Source organism: Lathyrus oleraceus, chromosome 7, assembly GCF_024323335.1.
Source record: "Lathyrus oleraceus cultivar Zhongwan6 chromosome 7, CAAS_Psat_ZW6_1.0, whole genome shotgun sequence".
NCBI lineage: Eukaryota > Viridiplantae > Streptophyta > Magnoliopsida > Fabales > Fabaceae > Lathyrus > Lathyrus oleraceus.
Window position 1 is genome coordinate 481,387,530 of NC_066585.1, and position 13,065 is coordinate 481,400,594.

Here is a 13,065-nt window from a genome sequence, read left to right on the forward strand (position 1 = left end):
AGAGATTGTATGATGAAACAATTGATTGTGATGAATATTCTCATTTGTTTTATATATAAACATATGTATGAATGTTGGTGAAGATGATGTTGTGTGAATGCTTTTATGCCTGTGAATGGCGACGTGGCCTAAATGGCAATAGCGACGTGGGCTTCGGCCATTGTGATGAGTTATGTTGATGCGATGATGATTTTGGTGTATGTGTATCATTTATCATGGAGTCACATACATTTGCATAAGCGACGTGGCCTTTTGGCAATAGCGACGTGGCCTTTTGGCAATAGCGACGTGGCCTTTTGGCAAAAGCGAAGTGGGCATAAAGCCTTGGCCTTGATGGCAAAGCGACGAGTCGGTACCGCATATCATTTGCATAGTTGAGTCACATATGTTGGTTATGTTTATTTTCATATTTTGTGATGATTGTTGTTATGTGACGGTTTATCATGTGCGGTGATATTTTGCGATGATGCGATGAATCATAATGTTTTATGATGGATTGATGAAATGTTAAAGTGATGAGATGCTATGATGTAACATTGATGTTGTGGATGATTATTGACTTTGTTTTTGATTAAATACATAAGCATTCAAGTGAAGGATTGTGCGATGTGGTAACAATATTCCTAACTTTCTGAATTTACTTATATATTTCTTATCATTATCTTGATTATATGATTTGAGTATCTCACCCTTTTGTTGTTGGTCGTTACCTTTATATTGGTAACGTGCAGGTGCTCCGCGTTGAGAGGAGGATAGTGGTAGCACATTTTTGGCGTCATTGCTCTGATTAGGATTGTAACACTCAGGGGTTAATGGATGTTTTTCATGATTTTGATAGTAACAATGCCCTTTTGTATATCATTGTATATGATAGTTGTGATGGGCATTTGTTTGCTTGTTTTCTTTTGAATGTGTAGATGTACGACTCAACTTAATTATCTAAATGATTTCCGTTGCGATGTTTTGTGTCTTGCTGCTATATGGACTAGGTGAATCCATATACAGTGTTGTTTATTATTTAACAAGGACTAAGTGGAGCCTTGCGCAATTTTCGTGTTGTGCAATTTGTTTAAGTGTTGATGAAATGATATATGTGATGCCTCAATTTTGTGTGAAATTTGTTTACTCTGATTTTTAATTGAATTTATGACGGGTAGAATTGGGGTGTTACATTAGTGGTATCAGAGCAGGTCGGTCCATCCGACCACGTTTTTGAGTCTTTTGTTATTTAACGACCTTGTGTTATTAATTTGTTGCTAATCCTTGTTTGTGTTGTGAGAAGAAGTGTAAGATGGCCAGAAGAAACGCTGGGAGGAATGATGAGGCTCTTGGTGCAGCTATGCCGACAATGGCTCAGGCGTTCCAGAACCCATTCAATGCTGACGAGAACGTGGGGTCTCGTAGTCTGGCGACGTTTCAGAGGGAGAACCCACCTACTTTTCTGGGTACGTATGATTCTGAAGGAGCCTTGGCTTGGTTGAAGGAGATTGAAAGAATCTTCAGAGTGATGGATTTCACTCTTGTGCAAAAGATCCGTTATGGAACTCATAAGCTGTCAGGTGAAGCCGATGATTGGTGGGTGGACACTCGTGTAAGGTTGGAAACTGCAGGCGAGGAGATTACTTGGGAAGTGTTTCATAGAGAATTTCTGAGGAAGTATTATCCAGAAGATGTGCGAGGAAAGAAAGAGATTGAATTCCTCGAGTTGAAGCAAGGGAACTTGTCAGTCACGGAGTATGCTGCTAAGTTCACTGAATTGGCTAAGTTCTATCCTTGCTATGATGGAGCCAATGCCAAATTCTCTAAGTGCATCAAGTTTGAAAATGGATTGCGTCCGGAAATTAAGAAAGCTGTGGGATATTAAAAGATTCGCGTCTTTGCGGATCTGATTGATAGTTGTAGAATCTTTGAAGAGGACAACAATGCACACTATAAGATCTTGTATGAGAAGAGAGGAAGGGGTCAACACAGTCGTCGTAAGCCATATGAAACTCCGGTTGGAAAAGGGAAACAGAAAGTGATTCCGGGTCGAAGAACAAGTGGGGGAGATGCTCCTGCTAATGTTATCTGTTTCAAGTGTGGAAAGCCGGGTCACAAGAGTAATGTGTGTAGGCTTGGTGAAACGAGATGTTTCCGTTGTGGTATGCTGGGACATGCGGCTCGTGATTGTAAGCAGAAGGATGTTGTTTGCTTTAACTGTGGAGAGTCAGGCCCTAATTGCGGACTTGCCGGTGGTGTGCAATTTCCCTGAAGTTTTTCCCGATGAGATTCCTAGTGCACCGCCAGAAAGAGAAGTTGAGTTCACTATTGACCTTGTACCTGGTACTAGACCCATCTCTATGGCGCCGTATAATATGTCAGCATCAGAGTTGGCTGAACTGAAGAGTCAGCTAGAGGATTTGCTTGAAAGGATGTTTGTGAGACCTAGTGTATCACCTTGGAGAGCTCCAGTTTTGCTGGTGAAAAAAAAAAAAAGACGGAAGCATGCGACTTTGTATTGATTATAGACAATTGAATAAGGTGACGATTAAGAATAGGTATCCACTCCTATGGATCGATGACTTGATGGATCGTTTAGTGGGTGCTCGTATTTTCAGTAAGATTGATCTAAGGTCGGGCTACCATCAAATTAAGGTGAAAGATGAGGACATTCAGAAAACTGCTTTCAGGACTCATTATGGACCCTACGAGTACACGGTGATGCCTTTCGGCGTTACTAATGCGCCGGGAGTATTCATGGAGTACATGAATCGCATTTTCCATCCTTATTTGGATCAATTTGTGGCGGTGTTCATAGATGACATTTTGGTTTATTCTAAGTCGGAGGAAGAGCATGTGGAACATTTGCGTATTGTTTTGCAAGTGTTGAAAGAGAAGAGATTGTATGCTAAGTTGTCTAAGTGTGAGTTTTGGTTGAGAGAAGTTAGCTTTCTTGGTCATGTTGTTTCTGGTGACGGAATTGCGGTTGATACATCGAAGATTGATGCGGTGTTGCAATGGGAAGCTCCTACGTCAGTTACCGAGATAAGAAGTTTCCTAGGCTTGGCAGGTTACTATAGGAGGTTTATAGAAGGCTTTTCTAAGTTAGCACTTCCTTTGATTAAGTTAACTTGTAAGGGTGCTGCTTTTGTGTGGGATGTCCGATGCGTAGAAAGTTTCCTTGAGTTGAAGAAAAGGTTGACAACGGCTCCGATTTTGATTTTGCCAAATCCCGAGGAACCGTTTGTGGTTTATTGCAATGCTTCGTAGATGGGATTAGGAGGTGTGCTTATGCAGAATGGTAAGGTGGTTGCTTATGCTTCTAGACAATTGAGGATTCATGAGAAGAACTACCCTACGCATGATTTGGAGCTTGCGGCGGTTGTGTTTGTTTTGAAAATTTGGAGACATTACCTTTATGGATTTAGATTTGAAGTCTTTAGTGACCATAAAAGCTTGAAGTATTCGTTTGATCAAAAAGAGCTGAACATGAGACAAAGGAGATGGCTGGAATTGCTAAAGGATTATGACTTTAGGTTGAACTACCATCCGGGAAAAGCGAATGTGGTGGCCGATGCTCTAAGTAGGAAGAATTTGCATATGTCGACCTTGATGATGAAAGAGTTGGAGTTGATTGAGAAATTCCGAGATATGAGCTTAGTGATCGAGATGACACCAAGAAGTGTAATTTTGGGTATGTTAAGGATTAACAATGATTTTCTTGATAGCATTAGAGAGGCTCAGAAGTTGGATATGAAACTTGTTGATGTGATCATTGGACTTGGACAATCTGAGAATGAGGATTTCAAATTGGATGCACAAGGTGTGTTGAGGTTTCGTGATAGGATTTGTGTTCCCGATAATGTGGGTTTAAAAAGGATGATCTTGGAAGAAAGCCATGGGAGTAATTTGAGTATTCATCCCGGAGCGACTAAGATGTACCAAGATTTGAAAAGATTATTTTGGTGGTCGGGAATGAAGCGTGAAGTAGCTCAGTTCGTGTATGCGTGCTTGACTTGCCAGAAATCAAAGTTGGAGCATCAGAAACCTGCGGGGTTGATGCAACCGTTAGAAATTCCTGAGTGGAAGTGGGATAACATTTCCATGGACTTTGTGACGGGTTTATCGAATACATCTAGAGGATGTGATGCTATTTGGGTGATTGTTGATAGGCTTACGAAGTCGGCTCACTTTATTCCTATTAACATAAGTTATCCGGTGTCGAAGTTGGCGGAGATTTATACCAATGTTATTGTGAAGCTGCACGGTGTTCCTCTTTGTATTGTTTCGGATAGAGATCCGAGGTTCACTTCAGAATTTTGGAAGAGTTTGCAAGAAGCTTTAGGTTCCAAGTTGAGGTTGAGTTCGGCGTATCATCCTCAGACGGATGGTCAAACGGAGAGGACTATCCAATCCTTGGAAGATTTGTTAAGGGCATGTATTCTTGAACAAGGAGGTTCATGGGATACTCACCTTCTGTTGGTGGAGTTTACTTACAACAATAGTTACCATTCAAGTATTGGAATGGCGCCTTTTGAAGCTTTGTATGGGCGGAGGTGTAGGACTCCGTTGTGTTGGCATGAATCTGGTGAAAGTGTGGCACTTGGACCCGAGATTGTTCGAGAAACTACCAAGACGGTTAAGATGATTCGGGATAAGATGAAGATTTCTCAAAGTAGGCAAAAGAGTTATCATGAATAGAGGAGAAAGGATTTGGAATTTCAAGAGGGTGATCATGTGTTTCTAAGAGTCACACCTACGACCGGTGTTTCGATTGGTGCAGTCAGAGAAAGCACGACATGGGAATTGGAGAACAGGATGCGCGACTCCTACCCCGAGTTATTCGAATGAGGTAATTTTCGAGGACGAAAATATTTAAGTGGGGGAGAGTTGTAACGCCTCGATTTTTATTAAGTGTTATTATTATTATTTTCGTAATGTTTGATTTATAATTATTTCGGTATAATATTTTATTGTGTGTTAATTTATTATTAGAGTTTAATTATGAGAATTGTGGTATAATAGTTATTGGGCCTAGTGGTGTATATAGTAATTAACGGAGGTGTAACAATTAAGCCTATTAGTTAGTTTTTATTTAATTAAAACAAAGAATAGAAATAGAATAGAAATAAGATAGAAAGAGAAAGAAGAGAAATAGAAAGAAGTAGAGAGAAGGAAGAGAAAAGAGAAGAAAAGAGAGAAAAGTTAGGTTTTGGAGGAGGAAGAGGAAATTGGAGAAGAAGAGCATCATCTTGATCAACCCAAGCTTGCTAGAACACTATAGAGTAACTCAATCATCAGCTCTAAGGTAAGGGTGTGAGTTATCATTTCCTATAATTATGAAAATGATGGGTTTTATGTGGGTAATGGTTGTTAGAGGATATTGTTGGGTTTTGATATTGTGATTGGATTCCTTGCTTTGAAAATGTTGTTTGTGTTCTAGATGTAGTGTTGATTGTTTGTGATTATTGAACATGTATCAATTCTTTGCAAAATGTTAGGGTTAGGTTTAGAAGAATGATAAATAACATTGTGTGTTGTGTTGTTGTTGATGGTTTGGGGTTGATGTATGTTGTGAAAAATATGCTATTATGTTGATGAATCAAAGTATGAGTAATTTCACAAATCTTGAATTTAGGAAGTGTTGGAAATTAATTGAATGATGTACAGAATGATGAAATAAAAGTTAAATTGTGGTTAGAATGGCTTTGTAATATTGAAAATATTGTAGTTCGTCGAATTCTGAGAATGAGACTTTTTACGGAATCGTAATCGGAGGTCCGGAAGGTATTTAACGGTCAAAAATGCATTTTCTCTGTTTTCTGCTAAATTCGCGGCGCAAAAGAGAGTTCGCGGCGCCAACTGAGTTGAAAACAAAATTCTTTTGTAAACTTCAAAAAGTCATAACTTTTGAACTATAACTCCGTTTTGGTCCCCGTTCGAAGTATTTCGAAGCTTATGAAATTTTCTACATGTTGTTGATGTTTATAGGCCATTATAAGGGCTTATTTTAACAAGTGATTATTTTGGAAAAGTGATTAATAATTGATATAGTAGGAAGCCTATTTGATTAATGAGGAATACCACTTATTTAGAGTGTGTAGGTGTGCGATGTAAATAAACATAGCATGAGGTTGAATTACCTAAGAGATTGTATGATGAAACAATTGATTGTGATGAATATTCTCATTTGTTTTATATATAAACATATGTATGAATGTTGGTGAAGATGATGTTGTGTGAATGCTTTTATGCATGTGAATGGCGACGTGGCCTAAATGGCAATAGCGACGTGGGCTTCGGCCATTGTGATGAGTTATGTTGATGCGATGATGATTTTGGTGTATGTGTATCATTTATCATGGAGTCATATACATTTGCATAAGCGACGTGGCCTTTTGGCAATAGCGACGTGGCCTTTTGGCAAAAGCGAAGTGGGCATAAAGCCTCGGCCTTGATGGCAAAGCGACGAGTCGGTACCGCATAGCATTTGCACAGTTGAGTCACATATGTTGGTTATGTTTATTTCTGTATTTTGTGATAATTGTTGTTATGTGACGGTTTATGATGTGCGGTGATATTTTGCGATGATGCGATGAATCGTAATGTTTTATGATGGATTGATGAAATGTTAAAGTGATGAGATGCTATGATGTAACATTGATGTTGTGGATGATTATTGACTTTGTTTATGATTAAATACATAAGTATTCAAGTGAAGGATTGTGCGATGTGGTAACAATATTCCTAACTTTCCGAATTTACTTATATATTGCTTATCATTATCTTGATTATATGATTTGAGTATCTCACCCTTTTGTTGTTGGCCGTTACCTTTATATTGGTAACGTGCAGGTGCTCCGCGTTGAGAGGAGGATAGTGGTAGCACACTTTTGGCGTCATTGCACTGATTAGGATTGTAACATTCAGGGGTTAATGGACGTTTTCCATGATTTTGATAGTAACAATGCCCTTTTGTATATCATTGTATATGATAGTTGTGATGGGCATTTGTTTGCTTGTTTTCTTTTGAATGTGTAGATGTACGACTCAACTTAATTATCTAAATTATTTTCGTTGCGATGTTTTGTGTCTTGCTGCTATATGGACTAGGTGAATCCATATACAATGTTGTTTATTATTTAACAAGGACTAAGTGGATCCTTGCGCAATTGCCGTGTTGTGCAATTTGTTTAAGTGTTGATGAAATGATATATGTGATGCCTCAATTTTGTGTGAAATTTGTTTACTCTGATTTTTAATTGAATTTACGACGGGTAGAATTGGGGTGTTACATTGCCCCTGTTGAAGTGCGGACAGATGTACGATATTCATGTAAAGCAAATGGCAGCATCTCATGCCAATCTTTATACGTGACAACCATCTTCTGGATAATCTTCTTGATATTCTTATTAGCAGCTTTAACAGCCCCATTCATCTTGGGTCTATAAGGAGAGGAATTATGATGTGCAATCTTGAACTCACTACACAACTCTTTCATCACTTTGTTGTTCAAGTTAGATCCATTATCAGTAATGATCTTATCTGGCACACCATATCGGCATATGAGTTGATTCTTGATAAACTTCACAACCACCTGCCTGGTCACATTTGCGTATGATGCCGCTTCAACCCACTTAGTGAAGTAATTAATTGCTACGAGAATAAATCTGTGATCGTTAGATGCTTTCGGCTCAATCATGCCAATCATGTCGATTCCCCACATAGAGAAAGGCCATGGTGATGAAATCACATTCAAAAGTTGCGGAGGAATATGAATCTTATCCGTATAAATCTGAAATTTATGGCATTTCTTCACGTATTTGCAGTAGTCAGACTCCATTGTCAGACAATAGTAGCCTGCTCTCAACATCTTTCTAGCCATGGCATGTCCATTGGAATGAGTACCAAATGAACCCTCATGGACCTCATTCATCAACAGGTCTGCTTCGTGTCTATCCACGCATCTGAGCACCACCATGTCAAAATTTATCTTATAAAGCACATCACCATTGAGGTAGAAACTTCCTGATAATCTCCTCAGGGTCTTCCTGTCTTTCACAGATGCCCCAGGCGGGTAATTCTGGCTCTGTTGGAAACACTTGATGTCATAGTACCATGGCTTATCATCTTTTACTTCTTCTACTGCGAATACATGAGCTGGTCTGTCCAAGCGAATCACAGTGATATTAGGAACTTCATTCCAAAGTCTTACCACAATCATCGAAGCAAGTGTAGCAAGAGCATCTGCCATCCGATTCTCATCTTGAGGAATATGATGGAAGTCAACCTTAGTAAAGAATGTTGAAACCCTCCTCGCATAATCCCTATATGGAATGAGGCCAGGCTATTTCGTTTCCCATTCACCCTTAATCTGATTAACAACGAGTGCCGAATCACCATAAACATCAAGATGCTTGATCCTAAGATCGATGCATTCTTCCAACCCCATAATACAGGCCTCATACTCAGCCATATTATTCGTGCATTTGAAAGTTAGCCTTACTGTAAAAAGAAAATGTGTGCCTTGAGGAGTAACAATCACTGCCCCAATACCATTTCCATATTGATTTAGAGCGCCATCAAATACCATGCTCCAACAAGAACCTGGCTCTGGCCCTTCATCGAGCGTAGGCTCATCACAATCTTTCATTTTCAAATACAAAATCTCCTCATCTGGGAAGTCGTACTGAACTGACTGATAATCCTCAATCGGCTGATGTGCCAAGTGATCTGCCAAGATACCACCCTTAATAGCCTTCTGAGCTCGATACTCAATATCATACTCAGATAACAACATCTACCAACGGGCAATTCTCCCAGTCAAAGCAGGCTTCTCGAAGATATACTTGATTGGATCCATTCTGGATATCAACCAAGTCGTATGATTTAACATATACTGACATAAGCGCTTAGCAGCCCAAGCCAAAGCACAACATGTTTTCTCGAGCATTGAGTATCGGGACTCACAATCGGTAAACTTCTTACTCAAGTAATAGATGGCATACTCTTTCCTTCCTGATTCGTCCTGCTGACCAAGGACACAACCCATTGAGTCCTCAAGAACTGTCAGATACATAATCAATGGTCTTCCCTCTACCGGCAGAGACAGGATCTGAGGCTCAGACAAATACTCTTTAATACTGTCAAAAGCTTTCTGACAATCCTCGGTCCAATCATGGGATTGATCTTTCCGGAGGAGCTTGAATATAGGCGCACATGTGGCAGTCATGTGGGATATGAATCTGGAAATGTAATTCAAGCGGCCAAGAAAACCTCAGACTTGCTTCTTAGTTTTGGGCGCAGGCTTCTCTTGTATTGCTTTGACCTTTGCAGGATCAACCTCAATACCTCTTTCACCAATGACGAAGCCCAATAGCTTGCCGGAACGGACCCCAAATGTACACTTGTTGGGATTCAGACGAAGCATGTACTTCCTCAAACGCTGAAAAAGCTTCAACAGGTGTTCTATATGTTCAACTTCCGTTCTCGACTTAGCAATCATATCATCAACATATACCTCGATCTTCTTATGCATCATATCATGAAACAAGGTAGTCATAGCTCGTTGATACGTGGCTCCGGCGTTCTTCAAACTGAAGGGCATCACTCGATAACAGAATGTTCCCCAAGGTGTGATGAATGTTGTCTTTTCCATATCCTCGGGTTCCATTTTGATCTGATTATATCCAGAAAATCCGTCCATAAATGAGAAGATATTGAATTTAGTTGTATTATCTACCAACATATCAATATGTGGTAGTGGAAAATCATCTTTCGGACTAGCTTTATTCAAGTCTCTATAGTCCACACACATTCAGACTTTTCCATCTTTCTTAGGCACGGGCACAATATTGGCCACCCATTGAGGATACGTAGAATTCACCAGAAACCCCACATCAATTTGCTTCTGAACTTCTTCTTTGATCTTCACTGCCATATCGGGATGAGTTCTTCTGAGCTTCTGCTTCACAGGCATGCACTCAGGTTTCAAAGGTAGGAAATGTTGCACAATATCAGTATCTAGACCAGGCATGTCTTCATATGACCTAGCGAAGACGTCAACATATTCTCGTAGCAATTCAATCAACCCCTTCTTAACAGACTCTTCCAGGAGTGCCCCAATCTTTACTTCTCGTACACAATCTTTAGACCCTAAATTGACTGTTTCTAGATTCTCAAGATGCGGCTAAATGATCTTCTCTTTATGCTCATGTAGACGGGTAATCTCGTTAGGAATCTCTTCAACATCATCTTCTTCCGCGTCAAATACAGGGAATTCGAAGTTGGGAGATGGTGTTGGATCATTATTTTCAATGGGTTTGATCAACCTGCATAATGATTCTGGATATAAAAGCTTGTAGAATTCAAGCAAGGCAAATCATTATGCAGATGAAAAGATTGATTTTATTTTATCTTTTTAGGGTTTTATGTGATCACCAATTTCATGCAAAAAGCGAAAAGGAAAAATAATTGGAAAAACAAACATTTAACATGAATTTATTGAATGAAAGTATCATTGCATTTATGCGCCAACAATGTCATCACTTCTCCTTTTGGCATGGGAGAAGGGTTTTCAAACATAATGAACATTACTTTGACTTATGGATAACTGTTGGAATATCCACAGCGACCCAATTATTGCAGATCCCTCCAGGGATGATGAAGTTGTCGGAATCCTCTTTGTCCTCTTACAAAATGCCATCAACCTCTTCATCCTGACTAGTATGGATGAAACCTCCACTCTTGAACAAACCTTGCTTGTTGAAGACCCCAGAAGAATAGCCTATGCCAGCCCGGGACTTGTTGTCTTCCAACTCGATCATTTGCCCCAATCCAGTAGTTGCACCATGCTCAATGGCCAACTTCGCATCTTTGTAGGAAGCAAATGAAGGAGTTCTCTTCTCAACATGCTCAGCAATAGATAAAGCTTGGAATGGAGTTCCAACTTTATCCACAGTATCAATATAAGAGAAGGAAGACAGATGGCTAACCAGGAGAGCCTTTTCTCCCCCTACCACCACCAGCTTCTTATTCTTTACAAATTTCAATTTCTGGTGTAGGGTGGATGTCACGGCACCTGCCTCGTGAATCCATGGTCTGCCTAAGAGACAGCTATATGATGGGTGAATATCCATAACCTGGAAGGTAATCTGGAAATCACTTGGTCCGATTTTGACTGGGAGATCAACCTCACCAATCACAGTTTTGCGAGACCCATCGAAAGCCTTCACAACTACCCCACTCTGCCTCATGGGAGGCCCCTGATATGACAACTTCGCGAGAGTGGTCTTTGGCAATACATTCAATGATGACCTAGTGTCCACCAACACATTGGACATGGCGTCGTCTTTGCAGCTCATAGATATGTGTAATGCCAAGTTGTGGTCTCTTCCCTCCTCGGGGAGATCAGAGTCACAAAAACTCAAATTGTTACAAGCGGTGATATTTGCAACAATGCTATCAAACTGTTCTAGAGTGACATCGTGATCTACGTACGCCACATCCAACACCTTCTGTAGAGCCTCTCGGTGTGATTCTGAATTCAAAAGTAATGATAACACAAATATTTTGGATGGCGTTTGTAGAAGCTGGTCTACAACATTGTACTCGCTCCTTTTGATAAGCCTCAGCATCTCATCACAATCTTCTTTCGTATTGCCACTCGGGCCAACAGAAGCAGGAGTTTTCAACATCGAGGCGGGCTTAGCAAAGTGCCGGATTCGGAGTGCTCACAGCATTCCCAATCGGGCCTTCAACAAAATCAGCGTCAACACTTCCTCGAGCATCAGCCTGGGGTTTCACCAGAGCTGAAAATACACGACCGCTGCGGGTCAAACCACTGACGTCAGCAATGTTTACAACAGACGAAGAGGGCAAGGGCACCTCTTTCCCACTTTCCACTGCTACAGCATTGTAGCGATAAGGAACCACCTTCTCAGAGGAGTACGGTACAGGGTCGGCTGGCTTGATAGTCAGAGCTAGAGAAACCTTTTGTTTGCTACCATCATACTTGATAACAATAGGCTCAGGTATCCGGAATACCGGAGAAATTACGTTGAGTTCGAGCTCATCTTCGTTAACATTTCTATTTTGAAGGATCTCGATGACTCCCTCGTCCAACATCTCTTGAACATCTCTGCGCACCTGGCGACACCCTCTCTGATTGACAGAACAGACTCTGCATCTATCATGGTCATGCTCATAATGACTATAGTCACACAGCAAGCGATGCAACTCGATCAGCGATTGCCGGATATGGCTGACATATTTAACTTTGTATTTGCCAGGGCAGCCCTGGACCATATTGATAGATTTCCCATGCTCGGACAATGGGTTCTTCTTCACATTCGGACCTACGTCCTCGAAAAACAAAATCCCGCTTCTCACAAGGTCTTGCACCTTCGTCTTCAAGGGATAACAATTCTCCACATCGTGTCCGGGAGCACCGGAATGATACACATAATGAAGCTCAGGCTTGTACCACCACTGGGGGTTAGCAGGTACGGCGGGAGGGTCTCGCAAAGTGATTAACTTTCTATCAATCAGAGATGGATAGAGTTCAGCGTAAGTCATCGGAATTGGATCAAAGGTGACCCTCTTCCTCTCATAGCTGGTGCTGGCATTGTTGTTGTTATTTCGAGGCTGGTAGGCCTGCTGTTGTGGACGTTGTTGTTGTTGCTAATATTGCTGAGTTTGCGGTTGCTGATAATGTTGAGCTTCCCTGAAAGCAGGTGCTATATGAGCCACCTGATGCTGATTATTGACTGGGCGAACAATCTTCCTCTTCACAGAGGGTCCTCTCTTGACATGGGAAGACACATCATGTGCCTCTCCCTCTTTCTTATTTGCAAAGCTTCCATATCTCTTTGCTGAAGAGCCGTCATCTCGAGTTAAGCGTCCTTCACGGACCCCTTCTTCCAATCTCATCCCCATATTCACCATCTCGGTGAAGTCTCAGGGAGCACCGGCTATCATTCTCTCATAGTAGAACGAACTCAAGGTCTTCAAAAAGATCTTGGTCATCTCTTTCTCCTCAAGGGGTGGCACTATCTGAGCTCCCAACTCGCGCCATCTATGGGCGTA

The 13,065-nt window shown here is 40.9% G+C and overlaps 1 protein-coding gene across 1 annotated transcript; it reads left to right on the forward strand.

The window, feature by feature from the left end:
- The first annotated feature begins 1,291 nt into the window (after positions 1-1,291).
- LOC127104455 (uncharacterized) lies at positions 1,292-1,864 on the forward strand. Its single transcript, XM_051041634.1, has one exon. The coding sequence runs from the start codon at positions 1,292-1,294 to the stop codon at positions 1,862-1,864; it is 573 nt and encodes a 190-aa protein (XP_050897591.1).
- The last annotated feature ends 11,201 nt before the right edge of the window (positions 1,865-13,065 follow it).

Excerpts from the sequence above, each read along its gene's own strand:
- LOC127104455 (XM_051041634.1), top strand. The coding sequence starts at position 1,292 with ATGGCCAGAAGAAACGCTGGGAGGAATGATGAGGCTCTTGGTGCAGCT.